At 54.4% G+C, this 23,388-nt stretch overlaps 4 protein-coding genes across 5 annotated transcripts in view; 1 reads left to right on the top strand and 3 right to left on the bottom strand.

The window, feature by feature from the left end:
* Positions 1-3,228, bottom strand: part of TLN1 (talin 1) — a 34,889-nt gene extending 31,661 nt beyond the window's left edge. The window contains exon 1 of the mRNA XM_036403087.2: positions 3,189-3,228. The gene's annotated coding sequence lies outside the window, so the exon portion shown is untranslated. The remainder of the gene's footprint in view (positions 1-3,188) is intronic.
* A 265-nt stretch (positions 3,229-3,493) lies between these two features.
* Positions 3,494-10,776, top strand: CREB3 (cAMP responsive element binding protein 3). 2 transcript variants are annotated; one of them, XM_036403287.2, is made up of 11 exons: positions 3,494-3,764; positions 4,208-4,655; positions 5,273-5,483; positions 5,566-5,824; positions 6,037-6,149; positions 6,366-6,458; positions 6,963-7,069; positions 8,413-8,481; positions 8,637-8,721; positions 8,843-8,924; positions 9,339-10,776. In XM_036403287.2, exons 3-11 carry the CDS (start codon positions 5,346-5,348, stop codon positions 9,677-9,679), a joined length of 1,287 nt encoding a protein of 428 aa, XP_036259180.1. In that variant the 5' UTR covers positions 3,494-3,764; positions 4,208-4,655; positions 5,273-5,345; the 3' UTR covers positions 9,680-10,776. The 2 variants fall into 2 exon arrangements, with proteins under 2 accessions (XP_036259180.1, XP_036259179.1); XM_036403286.2 differs by having other exon boundaries at positions 3,499-3,764; positions 5,346-5,483.
* A 3,103-nt stretch (positions 10,777-13,879) lies between these two features.
* On the bottom strand, positions 13,880-15,379 carry LOC118699543 (avidin-like). Its single transcript, XM_036403607.1, has 4 exons — positions 15,308-15,379; positions 14,578-14,788; positions 14,343-14,475; positions 13,880-13,929 (listed from the first exon to the last, which is right to left on the bottom strand). The coding sequence occupies exons 1-4, from the start codon at positions 15,377-15,379 to the stop codon at positions 13,896-13,898; spliced, it is 450 nt and encodes a 149-aa protein (XP_036259500.1). The 3' UTR covers positions 13,880-13,895.
* Positions 15,380-17,317: 1,938 nt separating this feature from the next.
* LOC118699488 (avidin-like) lies at positions 17,318-18,967 on the bottom strand. Its single transcript, XM_036403524.2, has 4 exons — positions 18,890-18,967; positions 18,162-18,375; positions 17,627-17,747; positions 17,318-17,467 (listed from the first exon to the last, which is right to left on the bottom strand). Exons 1-4 carry the CDS (start codon positions 18,965-18,967, stop codon positions 17,368-17,370), a joined length of 513 nt encoding a protein of 170 aa, XP_036259417.1. The 3' UTR covers positions 17,318-17,367.
* Positions 18,968-23,388: the final 4,421 nt, after the last annotated feature.

Below are 23,388 nucleotides of genomic sequence, written 5' to 3'. Positions count from 1 at the left end.
ATCTCTCCACTCTGTGAACCATGTGGAGAGAGAAAAGCTGGACTGGATGTAACAAATGAGACAGCGTGGGAGCCTGGCACTGCAAACCAGAAAAAAAAAGGACAGTGAAACTCAAGCTGTCCCCCTAGAAAGAAGAAAAACAAAAAACCCAAACAAACCAAGTCTTGATGAACACACACCAAATTTTTTGCTGGCTCACCTCCAGAGAAAGCAAACCCGTTCTCAGTCAAACCTATTCTCAATCACGTTGTCAGTATGCAAAAACAGATAAGGCACCAAAACAGCCGGGTTAACACACTTCTGCATTTTATAGCAAGTTGTGTGCAACCCTTTTTGAACCACGGGCACACTTCTGAGCCAATCCCAAGATGATGACGGGGAGGGGTTAACCTTGGTGGGGTCCGACCACTTCCCCTGGGAGCTGCTGCAGCTTCCTCCATCGCACCCCACGCAAGGTGAGCAAAACCGAGATGGCAGCAGAGGCCTCCAGGCTCTGCCTGAGGGCAGAGTCAGAGCAGGCAGGGCTGCGGGCAGACGGGACCTGTGTGGCCCAAGGAACCACCGTGACATTGCCAGGGACACTGACAGTGGGTTTTTGCTCACGTGATGGAATTACTGTATTTTTGTCGGAGGAGTTCACTGCTGCAATAACGGTTACATGGAAGGGTTTGTGTCCTAAAAGACAAAAAATCACGCAAAATTCAACTGCGGACAGCTGGAACGCTTGTGATGAGTTTCCAGAAAAAGCTGCAAATCTTCAGATGCAACAGTTCTGCCATTTTTATTACGTTCTTTCTTAAGGGATACTCCGAAAGAAGTTTTGTAATGAGGTTTGGTTTTTTCCTTCTTTTTTTATGGCAATACCAAATTTCACCTGGGAAAAGCCCCACTGCAGGAAGCTTTATCAGCTGCAAACCATCCCAGTGCTGGGGTTTTCCACAGGCACAGTCAAGTCAGTACAGCCACTAGCACAGCTAGGAAGATACCAGGCCACCAAAACACAATGTCTGCAGCAGCGACTTGGCCATCATGTCAGCATCTTCACTCCAGCAGCATCAACAGGGTCAAAAATTAAGCTGATAAGAAGCCAGACTAGACTCTGGCTGGGTTCTCCAGTGCAGGACCAGCACACACAGCCACAGCAGGCACTGAGGTAGACAGGGCTCAGCCCTGCACCAATGGGAAGGCTGAGCCAGCAGCCCCAGCTGGTTTAGTGTCACACGCTGCTGAGACCGTTCAGCCCAGTTCCTCTTTCCCAGCTGCATGTCCACGTCAGATGGGAGGACAGTTTCTTCCAGCTGAGGCTGAGCTTGCTCCTGGGGAGCATAAGTGGCTGTCAAGGCCAGACACAGCACCCCTGTGACCACTCCACTGTTACCCACGGCTAGGACAGGAGCATCCTCTCACTCCTGCAGGGAGGGCAGCCCTGCTCTGCACGGGAAATGGGCAGGGGCCAGGCAGCTGGGCTGGAGGATCGCAGCCGCAGCCTGCCTGCCTGCTCACATGCACTGAGCTGAAGTAGCTCCAGCTATTGACTGCCAACATTTCGCACACATCTCACATCCTGTCTGCTCCTGCTGGGCATCCCTTGACCTCCAAAGGAATGGAGCACAAATCGTGGCACCTCTAGACTGCCCATGACGAAGGCAGGCACGGGGACCAGTGGGACTCCAGCCGCAGCCTCTCCTGCATCCTTAGCAAGCTGGTCCTCTAGCACAGGACCCCAAGAGCAGGGGTTGAGGTGCAGTTCATGCTGTTATGACCTCTGGAAAGCACTGGGTCCCCTGATCCAGGCACCCATGGTTCCCACAACAAGTAACTTGCCCAGCACTGTGCTGCTGCGCAGGCAGAAAGGTGAAAGAAAGAGGAGAGCATGGCTGCATTCTGGGGTCATTTCACCCAGCAGCCAGCAAAGCTCAGTTCTGAAAAGAAGGGCACCCCACAGGACCCTCTTCCCCTTTCCTCAGCGTTCCCACTCCCCCTTCTCTAAATCTAATGGGATGTGTCACTTTGGGAAGCACCAGATTCCTGCTGCTGCCATTCAGCAAGGGAACAGAGTGCTTGACTGGTGCTTCCCATGCACCATCACAGATTCACTTAGCACTTGGGCGCTTTCACCCTATGACCCAGGGACAGGCAGGTGGTCTGAATCCTCCACTGGGCAACTCACAGCTTTTGGCAAAACTAAAGATCTCAAAAATATGTGCCCTCCCCTTCTCAGCAGTGAGGCTCGGAGAGAGAGAAGGGAGTAAACAATTATCGCTACCAAATATGGGTCTAACAGCCAGCGATGAAGCCACGGCAGAAGCATGTAGACATCCTGCCGGCAGATTCAAAGGGATGGGGAATTTGCAGGGGCTGGGGCAGGATCCGGCAGGGAACAAACAGCCAGAGGATGGGGCAGTGTTTCCCCCTGCTTGGTCAGTTGCTTCGGCCGGGACAAGGGGGGGACCCACGCCTTCCCCGACTGGGGCCAGTCCCACCCTGCCTGGGAACCACCCCAGCGCCCCATCCCGGGGCCTATGGCCAGCTGTGTGTCCTGGTGGGAACTGTTGCGGTGACCACCCCGGCTTCGCTGTGGCCATGAGAAGCGCTGTGCCCTCGTATCCCACCCAAAACCACGCAGCAGGACACAGACACCCTTGCCACTCGCTCTTCCCCACGTCCCGGCAGGGTGAGCGGAGCGCCTGGCCTGCCCCAAAGTCCCCACGGACCGCGGACCCTCGGCCACGGCCAGGCTCGTCCAGTTCGGTCCCCAGGAACCCCCGAGGTGAGGATGCTGGCCCGGGCCTCGCCACGGTGGACTCCAGGCCCGAGCCTGGTGAGGCAGGGCAAGGGCAGCGCCGGGGATAACGTGGCCGCGCCATTCCCTGCTGCCCCGGAGCCTCCGGGTGGCGCTGGCCCCACGGGCGATCTGGGCATGCCAGAGTGAACCCCGGAAGCCCTCGGGTCACCGCAGCCCCGCGGACAAGCCCCGGTTGGAGCAGGGAAACCCCGGTAACCGGAAAGCTGCTTCCTCCCTGCCTCCCCGCCATTTACCGGGCGGGGTGCAGGGAAGGGTCCCCGGGACATCCGTTTCCGGCAGCCTCCCGAGAGCCAGGACGCTGCCAGTCCGCAGCACCCCACTTTGCAGCCCCCCCTCCCCGGTTACCGGGACACCGTGTGTCCTCCGTCCCCCGTCCCCGTACCTTTGCGCGGGCAGGAGCAGCGCGGCGGCCCCGCGACGCTGAGGGGAGCTGAGCAGGCGGCACCGCCCGCTTCCCGCCCCCCCCCCCGCTGCGCATGCGCCAGAACACGGCGCGCTGCCGGGTGACACGGCGCGGCAGTGCACGGTGTCCCGAGGCTACGCTCCATCCGGACACCGCGCCACGGGCATCCCACTCCCACGGACAGCGCTGCTCTGTGCCCGCGGGGCCCGGCCCGACGCCCCGGGGCTGGGCACGATTCCGCGCCCGCGCACCGTGGCCGTACTCCACCCGCTGCTCGCACCGCACCCCCGGGCGCCCACCCGCCCCAGGACACCCCTGGGGCGTCGCATGACCCCTCTACCCGTCTCTCCCATCCCCTCCTCTCCCCTCCTTTCCCCGCCCGCCCGCGCTCCCACCGCCCCCGCGCGCTCCCGGCCCCCCTCCCCCCCTCTCCTCCCCCAACCAATGAGCGACCGGGGCGTCAGCGCGAGAGGGGGAGGGACGGTGCGCGCTGGCGCTCCTTGAGACCGGCTGACGTCACCGCCCTGCGTTGGGTGCGGCGAGGCTGAGGCTGAGGTGAGGGGCGGAGGGGCGCCGGGCTCGGCCGCGGCTGGGGGCTCCACTGCTGGGAGGGTCCAGGAGGCCCGGCCGGGGCTGAGATGGGCTACTTGGTTCTTCTCGGGTGGGTGTCCCGGCCCCTGCGCTCCTTCTGCCGCACCTGCTCCTCCTGTTCCTGTGCTGGCCCTGCTGCCTGCCCGGCGCACACTCCCTGGGGGGGAAGCTGCTCCTGTAGAAGCCATCGGCCCTTGCCTGGATTTGCCCGGCTCCTCTTCGTCTTGTTGCTGAACTTTCTGCTGACAGCTCTTCCCTCAATCAGCTGGCGCAGCCGCCCTGGCTGGGCACTACCCTGACCTTCTCGTTTTGGGCGGGGTTTCAGGTGGTTTTGGTGGTATTCTATTTTTTATGGGTTTTTTTTTTTTTTTTTTTTTTTTTTTTTTTTTTTTTTTTTTTTTCCCCAGACCGTGACACTTGACAGCTAGATGTGAAAGCTTAGCAGTGCTGATGGAGAGGTGCGATGGATGCCTGCGCTCTGACAGCCTGAGCGGTGCCGGGGCTCAGGCACCGCCCACGAGCCGGCCGGGCTGATCCCGGTGAGAGCCATGCGGGGCCGCATCTCCTCAGGGACCGAGGCTCCTGGGCCATGTCTTGTCAGGACCTAACAGCAGCAGCCCGAGCTGGGACCAGACAGAGCTAAAGCTGCCACAGCCACACAGGTGCACAAGGGCCAGGCAGGGTTTGGCTGCAAGTCCCTCACTCTGCCCTCCGAGTACCTGTGGCCGCCTCCAGCCGCTGAGCTCTGCTGCTCTCCTGCAGCCAGGCCCTGACGTCCCTGGCAGCAGGAACAGCTCTCCAGGTCACTCCTCAGGACTGAGAGACACTTTACCAGTGTCTGATCTCTACAGCGAGGTAAGGAGTATTTTACTTTCAGCCTAAAGGTATATTGTGTGCTAATGACATTATTATATATCCATCTATTTATTTATTACAATATCCACTTATTTATTACAAGTGTGTTAACAATGTTTTACAGCTGTCTGAATTGCTAAGTTGTCATCTAAGTCTGTCAGATCACTCATTAATCACTGTTCAGTGATCACTTAAACACCGTTTGATTGCCATTTGCTTTTTGTTCAGTCATTGATTACTTAGCATTTTATCATAATTTAATCATTAACAGAATCCCTTTAGTTAAAACCTCAACAATGACTGTTCTTAATTTTCATGGGACGGAAAGCTCTCCCTGCTGGCTGCACACCAGGGGTTATGGCACCTTCAGGCTTCTGTGGAACAACAGAATCTTGCATGCTCTCCACACCATTAAGCCTGGGATTGTTTCACTTTTCCTCTCCTTCCTGCAGCTTTTATGCTCTGGGTGGATGGAGCGTGGCTCCTGTGGCTGGGTCCCAATAATCTTGTGGGGAAAATGCTGTATTGTTGTCACTGGTGGTGCTGTAATAGCCTGGCTGGAGAAGTGAACTGGCCATCCCTGCTGTTGACATTGCATGGTGATACTTTGTCTATAGGGTCTGAGGGACACCTTAAAGCAAGGCTGGTGTCTCCCGTTGTGCCTGTGCTCACTTTGGGTGTCATGCTCAGATGTCGTGCCCAGAGGAACTGGATGCCCTGGCAGATGTGGATCTGCTTGACTTTCTTTTGAAGGATGATGCTCCCTGCCCTGAAATCCCAGGGGGGCAGAATTGTCTGCTGGAAGACTGGGGCCTGCCAATGCCTGAGGTGAGTTCTTTGTGAGGAATTGCTGCTGAGCTGAGGTTTAGGAGGTTTGTCTCCCTGCTGAGTAACAGCTGTTCCTCTGCAGCTCCTGGACAAGGAGATGGATGACTTCATCAGCTCACTGCTGAGCCCTTTAGAAGATGAACCAGACAGGCTCAGTTATTTGCCTGCCAACAATGACAACAGCATTTCTGAGGATCAGCATCTCTCCCGTTGCCTTGGTAACAATTTTGCCAGCCAAGACATTGTGCTGGTTGATCATAACTACTCCCTTCACCAGGACTGGCCTGCACTGGAAAGTGTGAGGTCTGACATGACCGAAGGAGATGTTACCATTGAGCTAGGTGAGTGATGTGTATGGACTCTTTCTGCCCTGGCTGCAGGCAGAAAAGAGAAAAGCAGTCCCATACTGGTTTGTTTTGGTGGGCAGAGATGGAGGGAGCTAAGAGTAGAGGCTTTCTGCTGTTGTAAAATTGCTATTTCATGCCACTCAAAGCTGGCTCGTCAGGTGCTGCCTCAGTGGGGCCCGGCATTTGACTTGTCTTTCCTTCCCCAGGGGCATGGGTGGGTTTGGAAGGCACAAGTCAGGCACTGGAACAGAGCACCACTTCCCCCGTTGCTGTTGCTGTGGAAGATGAACCCCAGCTTGTGCCTGGATCCATGGTACAGGTACTGACTCCCATGCCTGTGGACCCCAGCCTTTGCTTCTCACATCTCTCCTTCTCTTCTGACTTGACTCCTATGAGGGGTATTGCTGAGGGAAAGCATGACATTACTTTGGGAGAGCTGATTCCAGTTCTTTGTGTTTGCTGCATGCCCTTGCTGGCCCAGGATGGACTCCCTGTATTATACATTCTCAGTAGGCTTTTTTTTGCTGTTTTCTAGTCTGACTTCCCAGAGCTGGTCCTGACAGAGGAGGAGAAGCAGCTTCTGGAGAAAGAAGGTGTTATATTACCAACCTGTCTGCCACTGACCAAAGTGAGTCCTCACTGGGACAAAACAGACCACTCAAATGTATCGGGTAGTGTAGGGGTTTGAAACTGCAGGACAGTGCCTTGATGAGAATATTGGTGTCCAGGTGCTGCATTCAGGGTAGTGTTCATCTGGGCTTGCTGTCCTTTTTCTTCTTTTGAGTCCAGGGTTTCATCCATGTGCACAGCAGCTTCTGGCTGCTGTCAGTCTCCCTACTCATGGCTGTTTGCAGGAGGCAGTTACACCACAAGTGCCTCCAGCTATTTTTTTCCTGCTTGCCTAGTGGCTTGTGGTCTGTGTGCTTTTCATTTTCCTTAGGTACACCTCACTTTTGCTAAGTCATGGAAGCTGCTGGCTGCATCAGCAGGCCAGGGTTTGCCTTGCTGTTTATTCAGTAGTGTGGGAAGGACAGAGGACATGAGCACTAGGGCTGTGCTATATTTGAGGGTGGTCTGAGAGGGTGGGATTGCCAGCACCCTGGCATTGCTGTTAATGAGGTGATCCTTGCAGGCTGAGGAGCGAGTTCTGAGGAAAGTGCGTCGTAAGATTCGGAACAAGCAGGCAGCTCAGGATAGTCGTCGCCGGAGGAAGATCTATGTGGATGGCCTGGAAAACAGGTATGCTCACACAGCAGTGTCGTCCAACCCTGAGGGGACCCATATGTTCTTTTATGGATCCTTGGCAGAATGATGATGGCACTAAATTGTCATTTCAGCCAGAACCTTGTTTTCCTATCACGTTACAATTAGTATAGCAGACGATTTGTGATTAGAGTGGCAGAGTTTTTCTACAAGCAGAATCAATGTAGTACAGTCTATAACCACTGTAATACAGGATCTATCATACAACTTAACTTAAAATTTCTAATCACCTTCATTCTAATACCTCTTAACTTAAAATTTCTAGTCACCCAGGCCCCCTGCAGATTGGATCTGATCTTAGTAGATGGTTCTGTGTATTAATATAATGATCATAATGTAGATTCAAAAATGATACAAATAATACAAGTCTCTCCCTCAGTCATGGGAGGAAGCAGGCATTGGTAGATGTGTCCTTGAGCAGAGGGATCCTGAGCTGTCCAGCAGAAATTCTACTCCCAAGGTGCCCTTAGGACTTTCTAATTGCTTGATTTTATGGACAGTGCACTCTGTGCTGTTGTGCTTCCCTGCTCTGTGATAGGGCTCTCTGCAACACAGAGCTGGCTGTGTGCCTGTGACCTTCAAGACTGGTAAGGGAAGGGCCTGTGCCCAGGGACTTTCAGGCTGGCAAGGAGAGGAAGAAGAAATCTGTTTGCTTTGGTACTTGTTGCACAGGACCTTCAGTGCCTGATAACAAGGGTCAGGGAATGAATACGTGACTTGTTGGGTCACAGAATAGCTGCTCCCCACCTGCATGGCCTTAGTTGTGCTGACCACTTTGCCAGGTCTGGGATCAGGGGGTGCCTGTCACAAGCTGCTGTGCTGTTCAGCTGCTGGGCTCCTGTCACCCTGAGCAAAAAGTGAGGCTAGCCCTGTGGGGCAAGAGCTCCCTGCAGAGGGTTCAGAACATCAGGGTGAAGCCTGTTCGGTGCTCTTGTGCTTGGAGATGGCCAAGAGCTTGCTCTGTTCAAGCCAGGTAGCTGACCTGCAAGGACGAATGTGTTTTCAATTCAGGCTAGTTAGTAATACAGCCTGATGTCACAGATCTGCAGGGCTGGTGTGCTGCTAGGAGGGAGCATCCATAGGGGTTAATCAACTGGATTCAATCAATCTTGCTTCTCTGCAAGACTGGCAGGCTTCATTCCTGCCCATATCTGATATGAAGTGGTGCTCTCTGGGCTTTGCTGCACATGATACCAGGTGGACCCCAGGACCAATTTTGTCTGCCCAGCCACCCAGAGGTGGTGACTGATGTAAAATCTGCACTTTGACCAACAAAATCTCTCTGGTTTTCCCCCACACCTCTCATCTTTCATGGGAAGGGTGGCAGCCTGCACAGCTGAAAACCATGAACTGGAGAAGAAGGTGCAGCAACTGCAGAAGCAGAACATGTGAGTTTGTCTTGTTGAGTTTGGCAGGAGAAGTGGTGGGGAAGGCTGTTCCTGTTCTCAGGACTGTGTCCTGTCCCTGGCTGCAGAGGGTGGAGGGAAATGTGCAGGTGTAGGTCCACCTGCTGTGCTAACCTGCATTTCGTGCTCTGCTGCAGGTCACTGCTCAGGCAGTTGCAGAAACTGCAGGCCTTGGTGAGACGGTCTGCCCCCAAAACTACCAGAAGAAAAACCTGTACCATGGTAAGTGGCTTCTGTGGAGGATTCCCTGCTGTCCTCACAAGTTTGGGAGAGAGGTATTTATTGCATTTAGTGATGCCTGTCCATCTCCTTTGCTGAGATGTGCTGATCTTTCTGTTTCCAGATCCTGGTTCTGTCCTTCTGCCTTGTTCTGTCCCCCAGCATCCGCTTACCTGGGAGCGTAGAGCCACAGCAGGAGCTCAAGGGTGAGTGAGTGGTCCAGGCTGGGGCTGAGGTGTGGCTCCAGGTGAAGTGCTGCCTTCCCCAGAGACAGCCTGAACTGTGGGGGCGCTTCCAGCTCAGCATCCCCTTCCCTGGGGTGACCACTAGGTTTGTCTTGCCCCAGCTCTGGACTCTTCCTCAGCCCTGCTGCAGAGGCCTGCCTGAAAGCAGGGCCCTGTGCCAGGGGCGGTGCAAGGACAGGAGAGTTCCGGTCCCTCTTGGAGCACAAACTGTGCTTGTGCCTGGCAGCTGTGCAGCATCCTCTCCCCGCCTCCCCTGGGAAGAGGAAGTCCTGGTTAAACAGTTTGTCCTCTCTCCTGGGCTCTGTGGTAGCTCCATGCTTAGCACAGGAGGGTGGGAGGCTGGAAATGACAGGGTTGGTTCTACCTCTCTTACAGTGCTGTCACGGCAGATCCGCGAGTTTCCGAACCAGGGAGCACCTGATGTGCAGCATGACACTGAGCTGGAGGGCTTCAGCCCAGATCCTGGAGGCTCCTTGCTGTTGGGCAACCTCAGTCAATCATGGGAAGAGAGGCAGGGTCCACTTAACTCCAGTTCTAGATCTTTCAACAGCAACTCATCCTCTGATCTTCCAGGAGCAGCAGGCTCCAAGCCAGGCTCACCCCAGAGTGATCCTTTGCCGGCAGCAGTGTTGGTGCCATGGAAATCCAAGGGTCAGGAGTGGGTAGAACACCCTGACAGAGTTCTCATCCAGCAGCACCATGCCAATGAGATGTGACCAGTGCTGCATCCTGCTCCTTGGGATGATACTGGGCATCCCGTGGAGCAGGGACAGATCTGCAGTAACAGATTATCTATCCAAGCAGTTTCTTCTGAATACTCTCCTCATTGCCAGTGACTCAGAGGGTTTACCAGGAAGGAATTGATCTGACATTTTTTATCCGACTCCATCTGAGATGGGACAGGAAATTCTGAGAATTTCACTATGGCTGCTGATGTGGCTTGCAGCCCAGAGTGCATCTGGTGGCTTGTAGGGATGAGCTGTGGCAGGGAGAGTGGAGGCAGTTGGACTGAGGTGCCAGTACTTGGTCTGACTGGATGCAGCTGGCAGTGGAGGCTGCTGCCCTGCTTCTTCACTGCCCAGCTGGAGATGAAGGCACTTCCTAGTCTGTGTTGTGACCCCAAACATATGTTCCGTGTCAGTGCCCCTTAATCCTGCAGTGCTGCCTGATTTCTAAGGTGTGAGGTAGCAATTTGACCTTCAGTGCTCTCACAGTAGTAGTCCTGCCTGCTGCTGCAACAGACCCAGCATGTCGCCTGTTCCTGCTAGCTTTTGAGCCATGGCCACAGCTCCCAGCCTGGCTAGAGGAGGTAATGTGGAGTCCTTCCTGAGTCATGTGTGCTGTTTGCCTACTGTTAGGGCTGAGCCTTTCATCTGCAGGCTTTTGGGTTTCAGGGAGCAAGCATGCCTTGAGCCAGACTGCTGAGGCAGCACGTTCAGAGAGCAGTAGAGCTGCTTGCTTTTTTGAAGGCATTCCTGGCCACAGGACAGTTTCAAAGCCATGTCCTTGTGTGCCCAAGCCTTGCTGTGCTGGCTGGTGATGCAGTCAATGGTTCTGGGTTGAACAGAAACACTTTGAGCTGGTGAGCAGTGTCTTTGCCAGAGTGCAGCTTAGTGGTACCTGTAGACATCTCCTTGTCCTACTGCAGAACATTCCACAGAGTCATATAGAATGGTTTGGATTGGAAGGGGCCTCTAAAGGTCATCTAGTCCGGTTCTCCGTGCAATGAGCAGGGATAGCTTCAAATTGGATCAGAATAATAATGACTAGCTTCCTTATTAATAGAGTCTAAATAAATATTGATGGTGTGTGACTGCGTCCTCTCTGGTTGTTTTGGCAGGGTGCTGGGCTGCTGGGGGCTCTACCTGGGGCTGGGAGCCTTGTGGGAGAAACCCAGGGGAGGTTCGGGGGCAGTCCCTCTCAGAGCGATGCAGGGGAAGTCCGCCTGGCTGTGGCTCTGCACAAGGGCTTGTTGAGGCACAGTGTGGGTTTGCAGGGCTGCTGCTTTGCTCTCACCCCGCTTCAAAGGTGCAAAAGCACTCTTGGAGAAAAGTGTATGTGGTGAGCAGCCAGCACCCACCACGCACACGCAAGCCTCCAGCGCTGCGGAAGCAGCAGCTTCCCCTGGAGGAAGCGTGAGGAGCCGGTGTCAGCCCCGCCGCTGCTTTCGTAATGGGAGCTGCACAATCGCAGGAAGTGGAGCAGGGCCAGGGTGCTGCAACAGCCACAGCGTGGGCCTTGCCTGCTGCGGGGTTACTAAATTCAGGATTGTCCCTGGGTCTGGTTGGGGTCACTGGGTCCACAAGAGGCCCTGGCAGACCCTGAGCTCAGGCTGCAGAGCCCAATGTAGGATGTGGGGGCACAGGAGTTCAGCAAGGCAGGGAGTGCAGGAAGCTTCACACTCGCATCTCACCCAGGGAGCAAAACCAAGCAAGATATGAGACAGTGTTGTGTCCGCAGGGGAGACAGCCAAGGAGAGGCTCATCCAGGGCCTCTGCCTCAGCATGCTCCCAACAGGGCTGGGTCACAGCTCTACCCTGGCCAGGACTGACAGCCCTTGAGCATCACCAGGGAACCACTGGAACGCTTTCCCCAGGAGGCATGCATGGCATCTGGAAGGTCTAGGACCCCGTCCACACTTCAGTTTAATTTTCTGCAGTCTGAGGACAGGATGTGTAATGCCCCTCAGCACTTTAGTTTCATTTTTTTGCAGTTCGAAGCCAAGGTACGTAATGTTCTGTTCCCATCCTACTTTCATTTTTGCAGTTCAGGGTCAGTGTGTGTAATGGTCTGTTCCCCCTTTAGTTTCATTTTTTGCAGCTGAAGGCCAGAGTGTGTAGTGTCACAGATGTTACACAGTGTCTCTGACCCTGCAGTAATCAATTATCAAATGAACCAGCTGAAGTAATACATGGTGGCGTTGCCAGGAAACCTGGGAGCAGCCATGTGAGCTGGTGTTTGCCTGGGTATGATGGGGTCAGTATTGCTCTTTGTAGCTGTCTGGCTTGCTTGGCCAGATGTCAGGAAGGGAGATAACTCTGGGAGAGCAGGCAGGGAGCCAGGAGCTGGGAGTTTTGGGGAGGACTGCTCTATGGTCTCAGCTCATAATGGCCCAAGTCTGCTGTATTACATTGCTTCCTGTGTTCCTGTGCCAGTCCCACAGCAACCAGCTCTGGAGACACAAATGAAGCTCAGCCTGGACCTCATGCCTTGAGTTAAAGGACAGCAATGATTAAAGAGCTCATAATGAGTCTTTTGGCTGAGGACTTGATTATATCAAGCAGAGGGGCAGGAGCCAACTGATATTCTTGCCACCCTCCTTGTCTTCTTTGCTGCAGATCCCTGCTCTTTTTCCTAGCATGCTGTGGTGTCAGAACATGGTCTGCATGTGCACTGGGGCTGCTTGGATGCACACAGAGCCCCACACTCTGCCTTAGGTCAGTGTTTTGGTCCCAGCTTGTGTCCCCACCTTGTTCCCTCTGTTATGCCCAAGGTCGACCTGTCTCTCCCCTGTGCCCCAGCAAATGCCTTTGTCAGTGTCATGGGACTATGATGGCAGACTGGAAGTATGAGCTTTTCAGGGCAAAATATCCTGGACAGTCCTTGGCAAGTCCCAGATGGGTGTTGCCAGATGGAAACAGAATCTTTTCTGCTTGGTGACTCCTTAAGTATCAGAGTATCTTCTCCTTTCCGTGATAGTGATGTATTGAAAATTGTGAAAACGTAAAATGAAATTTGCTTTCTATTGCTAAGGAAGTCCTAGGCCATGTAAGCAATGCAAAACATTTCCTGATCGTGGCTTTAAACTAATCAGGTTTGCCCTTTAAAAAAAAATATTAATTAGGGTTTCTCAGAGAGATGGAAAATTCAGTCAGTAGCAGAAACAAGATATATCCACCTCTTCAAGGGAAATCTAAATCCTGTGTCATCATCCATCCTATTTTTATCCACTAGCACCAGCTGCTGGATATTGGTGGAATCAGAGAAACTAACATCTGAAAACTGGTTTAAAAAGCAGCTGGAAATACAGTGATGGAGCCACTGCCTCCTTCCAGCTCTCACAGCTGGGCACCTCATCCCTGGGCCTGCTGAACCCCCAGGAGTCATGTTAGGAGCACTTTGGCAAAGTGTCTAAGGCAGAAGGCAGAGAGGTCGGGCTGTGATGCCTAAAAAAGTCCAGCCAGTGCCAGATGTGCCCTTCCCCTGTTCTCTTTCCTTGGCCATGTCTGGACATCTTGGCTGGAGACACACCCCCACGCATTCCTCGGGGGACACAGCCGAGGGATGTCCCGAAGGGACTCTCGGGGCGGGGTATTAGGGAGCTTTCCCCGGGCCTGGGATGGGAGGGCAGCTGGCAGCCGGCCAGGGCTGCGCATCCACCGGGGCTGGGAACCGGAGGCTGGCGGCTCTGCAAGGGTCGTTTGCAGCGCCCCGTTCGCGCACCCAAGAGCTTCCCGTGCTCCCGCGGGGAAGGTTCTGCGGTGTTCCTTCTGCCTGGCCACAGCCCGGTTTGTCCCCCATCTCTAGGGACATCTGGGAGTGACCCCTAGGGATGTGTTACCCAGAGCATAGCATCAGGTTTGCAGGCACAATCCTGCTGCACACTGCCAGGGAGGGGAGCTGGGACAGTCGCCATCCCTAGGGACTCTGCTGGCCTCAGCCTTGTCTTTTTCAGTCTCAGTGCAGCATGAAACCTCCCTCTGGGAGGGTGGCTGCTGGGTGAGACAAACCCCACAAGTTTGAGTTAGGGCAGAAGACAGAGCCAAGCCCCGCATCCCCACAGAAACTCTTTATTTTGCATCTGGTGAACTTGCCTAAGAAAGCATGAACCTCTGGGCTGAGGTTGCACCTCAAGTGCAGCATGCTGGTGTGGGCAAAGTCTGCCTAGGCACTCCTTGCAATCCTGAGCCCGCTGGATTTTCCCACTTGCTGTCATTTTATCCGTGTGAAGGTGCTGGTGCCAATCCTGCAGAAAACACCAAATCAGATGGGGTCATGCCTGCTTTGGAGAGTAGAGAGGAAGCCCAGGGGGAGCATTGTGTGGCTGACTGAGGTACTACAGGTTCCAACAGCCTATGGCAAAAGCTGTGCTAGGTGCTAACATCTTTTCCTTCTCTTCCTGCTGTGGAGAGTGGAAAGAAGGCCCCAGAGAGGGCTCTCTGTGGCCAGAGCCCATCCAGGGATCCCCCACCTTGAGGCACATCTGGCATGCAGGGGTGGATCATGTTACACAGATGCTCTGTAGCCCTTGCATATCACTGGTGACAAACCCATTCCACCCTCATGGTCCTCCCATGCTTCACCCTGTGGGATTTCTCCCTTCTCCAGCCTGAGTTGCAGAAGACCCTGGCAGAGCAATGGCTGGGACCCAGCACTCACCGGGTGCCTTTCCAGTCCTCTGCAGGACTGTCGGCTGCCTCTCGCAGGAGCCACAGGGCATGCAGGGTCTCCTCCCCCTTGGGGTCCACATAGCACTGGCCCAGGAAGACACTTGTCTGGGCAGTCTCTGAGTCTGGAAGCGTTTAAGGTGATGTGAGTCAGGTAGAGAGGCACAAGGTCACCCTGTGTCCTGCTGGCATCCCCGCCCGCAGGATGATGTCCCCCTGCTGCCTACCTTGGAGCCTCCAGTTCACAGTGAAGGAGAAGGTGGGCTGTGGGACCAGCTCTGTATCTTGTTGGGACCCCTCCAGTGGTGAGGTGAGGAGTTCTGAGTAGCCAGCAGCAGGTCCCGGCAGGTAAAAACCGGAGAATCTATTGTCCTTGTCCAAGGTGGACACAACCATCCGGCAGCTGGTGTCACTCCGCCACGACCCGGAGAGAAGGCACTGCAAGGCCGGTGTGCTGGGTTGGAGGGAGGGACAGGGGGGAGCAACCTGCTCCCACCCCTTCACCCTGGCTCTGCCCAGAGATGTCTGCAGCAGTGGGTGGTGTGCCACGGACCTGATGTGCCACTGGCATCACCATCTCAGTGTGAGCATCATGCCTGAGCTGTAATCCAGCTCAGCCACTGTCCAGGATGGTTTCACCCACCAAGGGAGAGTGAGACCCCCATGCTGAAGCACCAGGTGTGCTGCTTTCCCTACACTCTGGGGGGGAAAACAGGAGCTGTCTGGGGTATGGTTGTTTGCCTTCCTCTGAACGACTTCTGCAGCAAGAAGCATCCTTGCAGGAGCAGTCCCTTCCTCCCAGCCTCATTGCAGCTTCCCTCAGTGCAGCACAGTGCTGTTCCCACCAGCTCCAGCAGCCCAGCCCTGGCTCCCTGCTAAGCTATGGTGCCCAAGCAGCAGACTTTGGAGTCTAGCAGGATGTCAGCCCCACATCCCCACTGCCATCTGTCCCCATACCTTCCTCTCCACAGAGGCCACACACACTGCCAGGGCAAGGGCGAGGACCAGGGCAAAGGCACTTCTCCCCATGGCTGCAAGGCTGCTAAGAGCTCCTCCCAGCCCTACAGCCTGGCACCCTTTATAGGGCTGTAACTGGAGCCCCACCAGCACCAGGATGGCAGCTGTGAGATGAATGGCTTGATGTCAGGGTGCCCGGGACAGGCGAGGGAGGTGGGCAGGTCTGCATGACCTGGTCAGGGCTGAAGGAACGCAGGAATAAGCACGGCTGGGCAGAGGAGTGGGGACACAAGTTTTTTATAAGGCCCTATAGTGACCTGCAAAGCATCAATACCTTCTTTGGGAATCTACCTCCCATGCACAAAGGCTAGAAACTACCACCTATTTCAACATGTACCCCCTCCCAGCTTTGCTGCTGCTACTGCCTGACCAGGATGCTGCAGCACTGCAAAGAAGGGAAAGTTTACTCATTTAAAAGCGGTAACATTTCTCCAGCCTTTTCTGGATGTCAGTTGCTGGTTCTGATGCTTTTGCTTTTACTTTTGTGAGAGTTAGAGGAAGAAGTAACCGCAGCAGAGTTACTGAGGTCCCAGCAAGTGTGTTGGCTAAACACACGGAGTGTGATAACCAGCATTTCATTCACACTTCTTCCTCGTATTGGCTGCTATAAAGGACCTTTGATGTGAAAAATGCAGCGTGCACTGCCCCTGTCTTCCTGAGCCATGCCTTTGCTGTGATGCCTGGAGCAGGCATTTGGCTGTGGCAGCTGAAAATTCAGGTGGGACTCAGCTGAATCAAGACCTGTTGTGTTCAAGACAACAGTGTTTGGGGCAGGGCATGGCAACAGGGCTGCAGTGTGCAAAGTGGGGGAGGAGCACTGCCCCTTTGGGGTGGCACCTCTCAGTGCCCACTGCTAGCCCTGGCACATCCTGGCACCTTGTGCTCAGCACATCTCTCTCTCATTTAGGTAACCTGAAAAGCTGGGCTGAGTGGAAAACACACCTCACACGTCCCTCCTCCTTTTTGTCTTTGTCAGTCCTAAACTCATGGCCTATCACAGGTACTCATAGAAATTCCCCCTGGGGAGTCTTTTGCTGTTGTTCTGGATGCCACACTCTGTTCTCTTGGCCTGACACCAGCTCCTGCCTTTCTGTGATGTTTGGCAGGGACAAACCACTTTGTTAGAGATCCCAGGATGGTGCCAGGTTTCTCCCCACTTCATGGCACCATGCTGCAGCTTTGCTAGTGCTGGGCCAGGCTTAATGGACTGTGCAGCTGCAGTGCTGTCATCCCTGGGGCTGGGGTGTTTTTGTAACACTTCTGCAAGAGGCTTTCTCTTCACCCACGGACCTGCCAAAAGCTTTGTGCCAAAAGAGCTGACTAAGTTTGGCAGGTGTCCACAGAGGGAAATAGAGAGCCACTGCCAAAATGCAATAGTGGAGAAGGGGAAAATCCCTGAGTGCAACCCAGGGGGATGGGATGGGATGGGATGGGATGGGATGGGATGGGATGGGATGGGATGGGATGGGATGGGATGGGATGGGATGGGATGGGATGGGATGGGATGGGATGGGTCTTTAACTTGTGCACATTTTACTTGAGGTGCCATACAGCACAACATTAATCAGCATCTCAAATCTACTGATAATGCTGCCTCCATTGCCCAATCCAACAGAGCATGGATTCCCAGTGCTGGAAAGGATCTGGTGGGAATGGATATGAAGGCATTGCAAGGAAGTGAGCTGAATTCAGCTAGCTGCTGCTAGCCCTGCCACCATCAGGCAGGTGGGGAATGACACAGGAGGGAAGTTTGGGTTTAGATGAGATGGGAAATGAGCCTAGGGAGGCAGATGGGCGGGATCAGGGAGCGATGCAGATGTCCCTGCAGAAGGGCAGTGGTGAGACCTCACCTCAGCAGGGGCATCTTTGGGGACAGAAGGTGTAGCAAGGACAGATTCTAAGAAAAGGCAGCAACAGCTGATGATTTTAAAATTTTATTCTCAGCTGGGAGGCAGATTTTTCTTTCTTGTAGGGGGTTGGGCTGCAGCCAGACCATCCCATCACGGGCCTGGTGAAGACACAGCCTCACAGGGAAGGGACAGGTTCGACAGGATCTTTCCTTTTGTGGTGCGTTTGCGTGTGAAGACATTTCTGCCCACCCTGTGAGAAGATGTGAGTTTCTGTAGGATGACCCACAGACACTGCCCACTCTGAGCTGCCAGTGCTTGCAGCAGTGATGGGGTGTCCCTGAATTCCCCCCAAGTTTCCTCAAGTGAGGACCCCTCTGTGGGATTAGTGTTGCCCATATCCCCCCACTACCTCGTGGCTTTCCAGTCCTCCTCAAGGGACCCGACAGCTTCACGCAGCAGCCACATGGTGCTCAGCATCTCCTTTCCACCTGCATCCACAAAGCATTGCCCCACGAAGGCGGTGGTGGCATCTGGGGGGAAGCACTTATTGGGAGATCCGTGGGGAAACTGGCTTCTTCCCCTCCCCCATATCCTCCCAGACACAGCTGTGTTCCTGCTCCAGTGGCCACAGAACCACCAAACCTATGCTGGGGGGGTCCTGCCCTTCCCTGTGGCTCCCTCAGGTAAGGCAGGATTTGCAGCACAACATCCCAGTTGTGCTAACAGGGTCTGGACCCACCGTGGATGCCCCAAGGATGCTGGGTGAGGAGAGGCTCCCCTGTTCAAGCCCAGCATTGCCCTTAGCTCCATGCTGCGCAGCTGTTGCTGCTTAGCTGCACCAGAGCATCACCCAGCTGAATTCCTGGCGAAAGAAAATTCCTGCTGGCTGCAAGTGTCGCTTCCATTGACACTGCCGTGCCATCCCCAGGTGTCCCAGCACTTACTGGAGAACTTGTCCCAGCGCACAGTGAAGGCAAAGGTGGGCCAGCCCTCCTCTCCAAGCTGCTGCTGGGCACCCCTCAGCGGGGAGACTTGGGCACAGCCCCCGGAGAGGGTGACTCGTGTGAGGTATTGTCCATGGAAGTCCCCGTTGTCCCTCAGCACTGAAATCTCCATCAGTGAGTCCTGGTCATTCCTCCACAGTCCGCTGAGCTGGCACTGAAGGAACACAGCCACATCCTCTCTGTGCCCCCACATGCAGAGGGACCCCATCCCTGCTGCTGCCCCACACCAGGGGAGCCAAAGCCCTGCTGTGAGTGCAGCTGCAGGGCATTGGCTGTCCCTAATCCCACTTTGGGGAAATGCTGCCCCAGGGTGCTGCTGAGGGCATGGTGGAGCAAGGCCAGAATATCCCAGCCCTGCAGCACGCAGGGTACACCCAGACCCAGACCCAGACATCGCGGGGATGCCACAGGCATGGTGCTCCCAGACACAAACCCCAGGGGAAGGAATGCCCTGTGCATCGCTCCCTTGTGGGAACAAATCCTTCTGGAGGTGACACCAGGTGGCTGAGGGGGATCCAGGGATACCTTGCCCTCTGCCTGGACTTGGCTCTTGCAAGGCTCTCCTGCTTGTCTAAGCCTAAAATGGCATTTAAGGGAGAGCTCCTGGCTGCCCACACTGCATCCCCTTGCCACGTCTGCCACGCTCCCATTGTCACCCATGCCCGTACCTTCCTCTCTGCAGGAGCAGCACTCTGTGCCAGGGCCACGGCGAGGGCGAGGACCAGGATGAAGGCGCCGCCCCCCATGGCTGCAGGGCTGCGAAATGCCCGGCCCAGCTGCCTCCCTGCCTGCATCCCAAACCCCTTTATAGAGCTGTAACCGGAGCCGCGGCGGCTGGCAGCTGCGGCTTGAGTGTCCCGATGTCAGCGTGCCCGGGCCAGGGGAGGTGACGAGGTCTGCCTGACCTGGGCAGCGCCGGAGGAACGCGGGGATGAGCACGGCTGTGCATGGCGCTGGGGATGCAGGGATGATTTACACAGCCGCTGTCCAAGAGGCTCTCCCGACCCCGTTCCTTGCTCAGTGCCGGAGCCCTGGGGGCGGGCACGGCCTGACACTGTCCCACTGCCACCGAGCCAGTGCTGCCCCCGAGCCAGCGCTGCCACCTGCGCTGGCTGCGGAATGCCCGCAGGGCTCATCCCTGGGAATGCCAGCAGGGCTCATCCCTGTCACCATCCCCTCCTGCATTGTGAGCGTCTGCTGCTCCTTCTAAACTGTTTTTCCCCCTGGCTGTGCTGGGCTTTCCTCGGGTTTGGGACCTAAGACTGTCACTGCAGCAGGAACTCTTGAATCAGCTGTTCTTGTAAGTGCAGAAGGGTTTTCCTGGAAGAAATGTAGATGTTAAAATTCACTTATTCGTGTGGGAGGGTGTGTTCTGTGCACAGTGCCTCCCTAGACACCATGGGAGGCAATGCCATATGCATGGTGCTCTGAGGCTGGGCAGGGTCCTGTCTGACCCTTCCCAAGGAGTTCCTGATGGTGCAAGACTGTAATGGGGGTGCTCAGACTGCCTGGCATTTGCACAGGGACATATCCCCTGAGACACCACTCTGACCAGGTGAACGTGTCACTGCATACATGGAAGAAAGGAGTGGCATCTGGCTGTGTCCGGATCATGTGGTGCCTCTCTGGCCCCTGCTCAAGCACAAGGGGTGAGATCTGCTTTGACAATCCTTCTCATCAATCCTGGGCCTGAAGACAAGGAAACCCACTCTCCTCTTCCTCAGGGAGCAGGATCCCATGTTCAAATTGCACTTTGCTTTTAATGAAAAAATTATAGGGCTGTGTTCAACTCCCATCCTGGGGAGTTGCTGCAAAAGCACTTGGGGTCTTGACACTGCTCTCCCTTGCTCGCTGCCCAGCTGGCTCCCCGCACCCAGGACTTGGCACTCCCCTGTGGGCTTCATGCAACACCCACAGGGGCAGCACCAGCACAAAGCAAGGATGGACAAGTGCCCTGCAGCCCACCCACTAGCTTTGCAGTCATCCTCGAGCAGGTCAGCCTCATCTTGCATGATCCATGTGGTCCCTCAGTATTTCCTTTCTCTCCTCATCTGTGAAGCTTTGGCCCATGGAGGTGGTGATGGAGTCTGGGATGGGATGGGATGGGGCTGTCCCTCTTGGGCACCCAGTTTGCCAGTGGGAAAGGCTCCTTGTTGGTGGGTGATGTTTCCCTCCCCAGCCTCCTGTCCTGTGGGACCTTGAACAGGCATGGGATATGCAGAGCATGGCGGCATGAGCCCTGCTGAACTGGACATCGCAGGAAGGGCAGGGATACTCCAAGGTCATCCAGTGGACACTAGAGGAGCTCTGAGAGTACAAGAGGGAGGCTGGGAAAGGAGAAGCTCCCGAAAAGCTCCAGTTGACAGCTGGAGGTGGGCTGGCTCTTCTGGTTCATGGAGCGTGTCACCTGCAGCGGTGACACCCAGGCCTCGTTCATGCTGTGTGGCAGCAGCCAGTGAGGTTGCCTTTTCTGCTCACAGCCAAGGTGGTTATGTGAAAAATGCGTATTTTATGGTTGGCTTTTCGCAAATATGGAAATGAATATTATATGTGTTGTGTTAGAAAGTAATGCTGTATTAATTCTCTTAAGTAGTGTGTTAAATATAGTTTTAAGTTATAACAAAATGTTAAAATAGAAACTATGCTATGTAGGATACTTTTTTTAAAGAAAGGACTTGCAGCAAAATAGCAACCACAGGACACCTAAATCTTTCAGAGAAAAAGAATTTATGGCCCTCTCATCAGAAGAAACAAACTTCTTCCCGCCTTGAAGGTGCTGCTAGGATTCAGAGGAAGAAGTTGATGATGACCAGACAGAATCCTGTATTTGAATGGAATTTATGCATCATGTGTGAAGTATATGACTATGCAACAGGCTATTGTTTTAAGGGTTTATCCTTTGTTACCAGGTGTCCTTTTTCGGGCTTGTGCCGCCCAGAAAAAGGTACCCGGATGTCCGTAACTCTTTGTCTCTATTGTCTCATATTGTCCTAATTCAAACTGTCTGAATTATTATTACTCTAATTGTATTACTATTTTTATAACCATTTTATTACTATTAAAGTTTTAAAATTTTAAAAACAAGTGATTGGCGTTTTTCACAGTTACATTGGAGCTGAGGTCAGTCACTGCCTGGTCAGGGTGCCGTGCGGTGGAGGGGACTCAGCCCTGGTGCCACAGCACAGCCTGGGTGGGGCAGGAGTGAGTGACCCTCCAAACCATGTAGGGCAAGCTGGACGAGCTGCAGGTTCCTCATCCACACAAAGGGTTATACTGACACATTTGATGAGCTCATCTATAGGATGGGGAGGCAAAACACACCTGGGAGGGTGCCCTGGTTCCAAACCAGACCCAGGAAGGGCTGAGAACATAACTAAGGAGCTCCTCCATTCTCTCAGGGTGGGTGTCTGTGGCTGGCAAGGCTACAGCTGGAACAGGGCCATGGAGGGAGGCAGAAGAGCAGAGAGCAATGTGTGGTCCTGAGCAGAGGACTATGTAGAAATAGTGGAGGAGATGGGAGCTATGTGTCTCCACTCATCAGTGAAGTTATGGCTTGAAAATCAAATTTACTCCTTTGTCATTGATGCAGAGTGGAGGGTACCAGGTTCTGGTACACCCAAACCCACCAACAGTGCAGTCCCTTGAACAACCTGGGAATTCCCTGCATCCTTCTGCTTAGGTGGGTCAACAGCTGCCCTGGGAGATGTTGGGCACCAAGAATTTCAGCGCTGAGACGTTTATAAACGGCCGACAGGAGCAGTCCCCGCAGAAATGGTTGCGCAGGACAGTTTCCCACTGTGGTTAAGACACATCGGTGCTGGGGGACCCCTGCAGTTGAGGCTCCTTCTCCATTCTAACAGTGACTTCAGTGCTTGAAGGGATTTGATCCTTATGCAAGCATCACGCCATGCCAAGATCATAATAAATTTGTTTTTAGGGTTTTTTTTTAACTGATACACTATGTGTGTGAACAGCTGTGCCACACAGCCATGCCCATGTGATTTCGCTGCCTCCACCGGGTCCCCCTGCCCCTGGGGGCACCCACAATGTGTGAATGACCCTGATCAAGGCTTGCCATGCAGCAGAAACAGTGGGTTTTCCTGCAGTGAGGCTGAAGGGGAAGCCCTGCTCTCATATGCCTTGCTGATGAGGCCGTGCTAGAAGGAAACAAACAGTGCTGGGTTTGCAGATCAACACTGTGAGCAGGTTTGCAGCTGAACAAAACTCAGAGCTGAGGGGTGCCAAATGTCCACGGAGAAACATCCCCATCCTTAGCCACTCCCAGGCACCCCCAGGTCCAATCAGCTGTCACCCCAAACCTGAGGTGTGCCAGGGATGTGTTGCAGCCAGGCTGGGTGCCCTGATGTAGGGACTGGCCTTGGAAATAGCTGTGCCAGCTCATGCCCGCTGTGTTCCTCACAGCACTGTGGCTGCCTGCTGGGGTTTGCAGGATGCTCCAGCTGTGGTCAGCAGTGCTGCCTTGCTGAAGCTCTCTGGCAGTGCTGCACAGCCTCGGGAGAGCCCTGCCTTGGGCAAATGCTGGCATGAAGGCAATAATGAGGACAGGAGGATGCATGCAGTGAGGCTGGAGGCTTAGCAGGCACCTCACTGCTGAGCTGGTCACGCTTTGGGTGAGAGCAGAGTCCTGTGGTGCCTCTGCCTCCCACTTTCCCGCTTCTCAGACGCCTCTAAAAGCAGGGAAAAAGCTGTGCAGATACACAAATGCATAGCAGAGGGCTGGTGTAAAGACATTCTGGTCAGAAATGCTGTAAGGGAATGGAAAAAGCTGGAGAAATGCCAGCGAGGCATGGAGAAGGGAACAGCAGCACTGCTCTGGAAGCAGAAGATGAGCCCCAGGGAGAGAGAGGTGAGAAGCAAACCACATGTGAGTTTGCAACAAGGCAGCTGAAAACAGAGAGCAGCCAAACTTGCTAAAGCCACAGATGCTGTTAGCAAAGCTCTCCCACCCACAGCACTTGTGGCAGAAAAGCCAGGGGAGCAGAGGGGTGGCAGCCCCAGCAGCCCAGTCCTACTTTTAAATTCATCAAATCCCAGGCAGTATGCCAGCTCAGGGCATGCAGCACTGTCTCAAGTTATTTTGAGAATCAAAGACACAAGGACTAAGTTTCATATTCAGACCAAGAGCTGATTTCCTGGAAATCATTTT

This window comes from Molothrus ater, chromosome Z (genome assembly GCF_012460135.2).
Source record: "Molothrus ater isolate BHLD 08-10-18 breed brown headed cowbird chromosome Z, BPBGC_Mater_1.1, whole genome shotgun sequence".
Classification (NCBI taxonomy): Eukaryota; Metazoa; Chordata; class Aves; order Passeriformes; family Icteridae; genus Molothrus; species Molothrus ater.
This window is presented reverse-complemented; position numbering and strand designations above follow the sequence as displayed.

Bases quoted from the DNA above. Each gene is read 5' to 3' on its own strand.
- CREB3 (XM_036403287.2), top strand. From the start codon at position 5,346: ATGTCGTGCCCAGAGGAACTGGATGCCCTGGCAGATGTGGATCTGCTT. The intron at 7,070-8,412 runs GTATGCTCACAC...TTTCATGGGAAG, and splicing joins GTGGATGGCCTGGAAAACAG to GGTGGCAGCCTGCACAGCTG. The intron at 8,482-8,636 runs GTGAGTTTGTCT...GCTCTGCTGCAG, and splicing joins CAACTGCAGAAGCAGAACAT to GTCACTGCTCAGGCAGTTGC.
- LOC118699543 (XM_036403607.1), bottom strand. From the start codon at position 15,379: ATGGGGAGAAGTGCCTTTGCCCTGGTCCTCGCCCTTGCCCTGGCAGTG. The intron at 14,476-14,577 runs GTAGGCAGCAGG...AAACGCTTCCAG, and splicing joins TGTGAACTGGAGGCTCCAAG to ACTCAGAGACTGCCCAGACA. The intron at 13,930-14,342 runs GTGAGTGCTGGG...TGTTTTCTGCAG, and splicing joins GAGGACTGGAAAGGCACCCG to GATTGGCACCAGCACCTTCA.
- LOC118699488 (XM_036403524.2), bottom strand. From the start codon at position 18,967: ATGGGGGGCGGCGCCTTCATCCTGGTCCTCGCCCTCGCCGTGGCCCTG. The intron at 18,376-18,889 runs GTACGGGCATGG...GTGTTCCTTCAG, and splicing joins CTGCTCCTGCAGAGAGGAAG to TGCCAGCTCAGCGGACTGTG. The intron at 17,748-18,161 runs GTAAGTGCTGGG...GCTTCCCCCCAG, and splicing joins GCGCTGGGACAAGTTCTCCA to ATGCCACCACCGCCTTCGTG.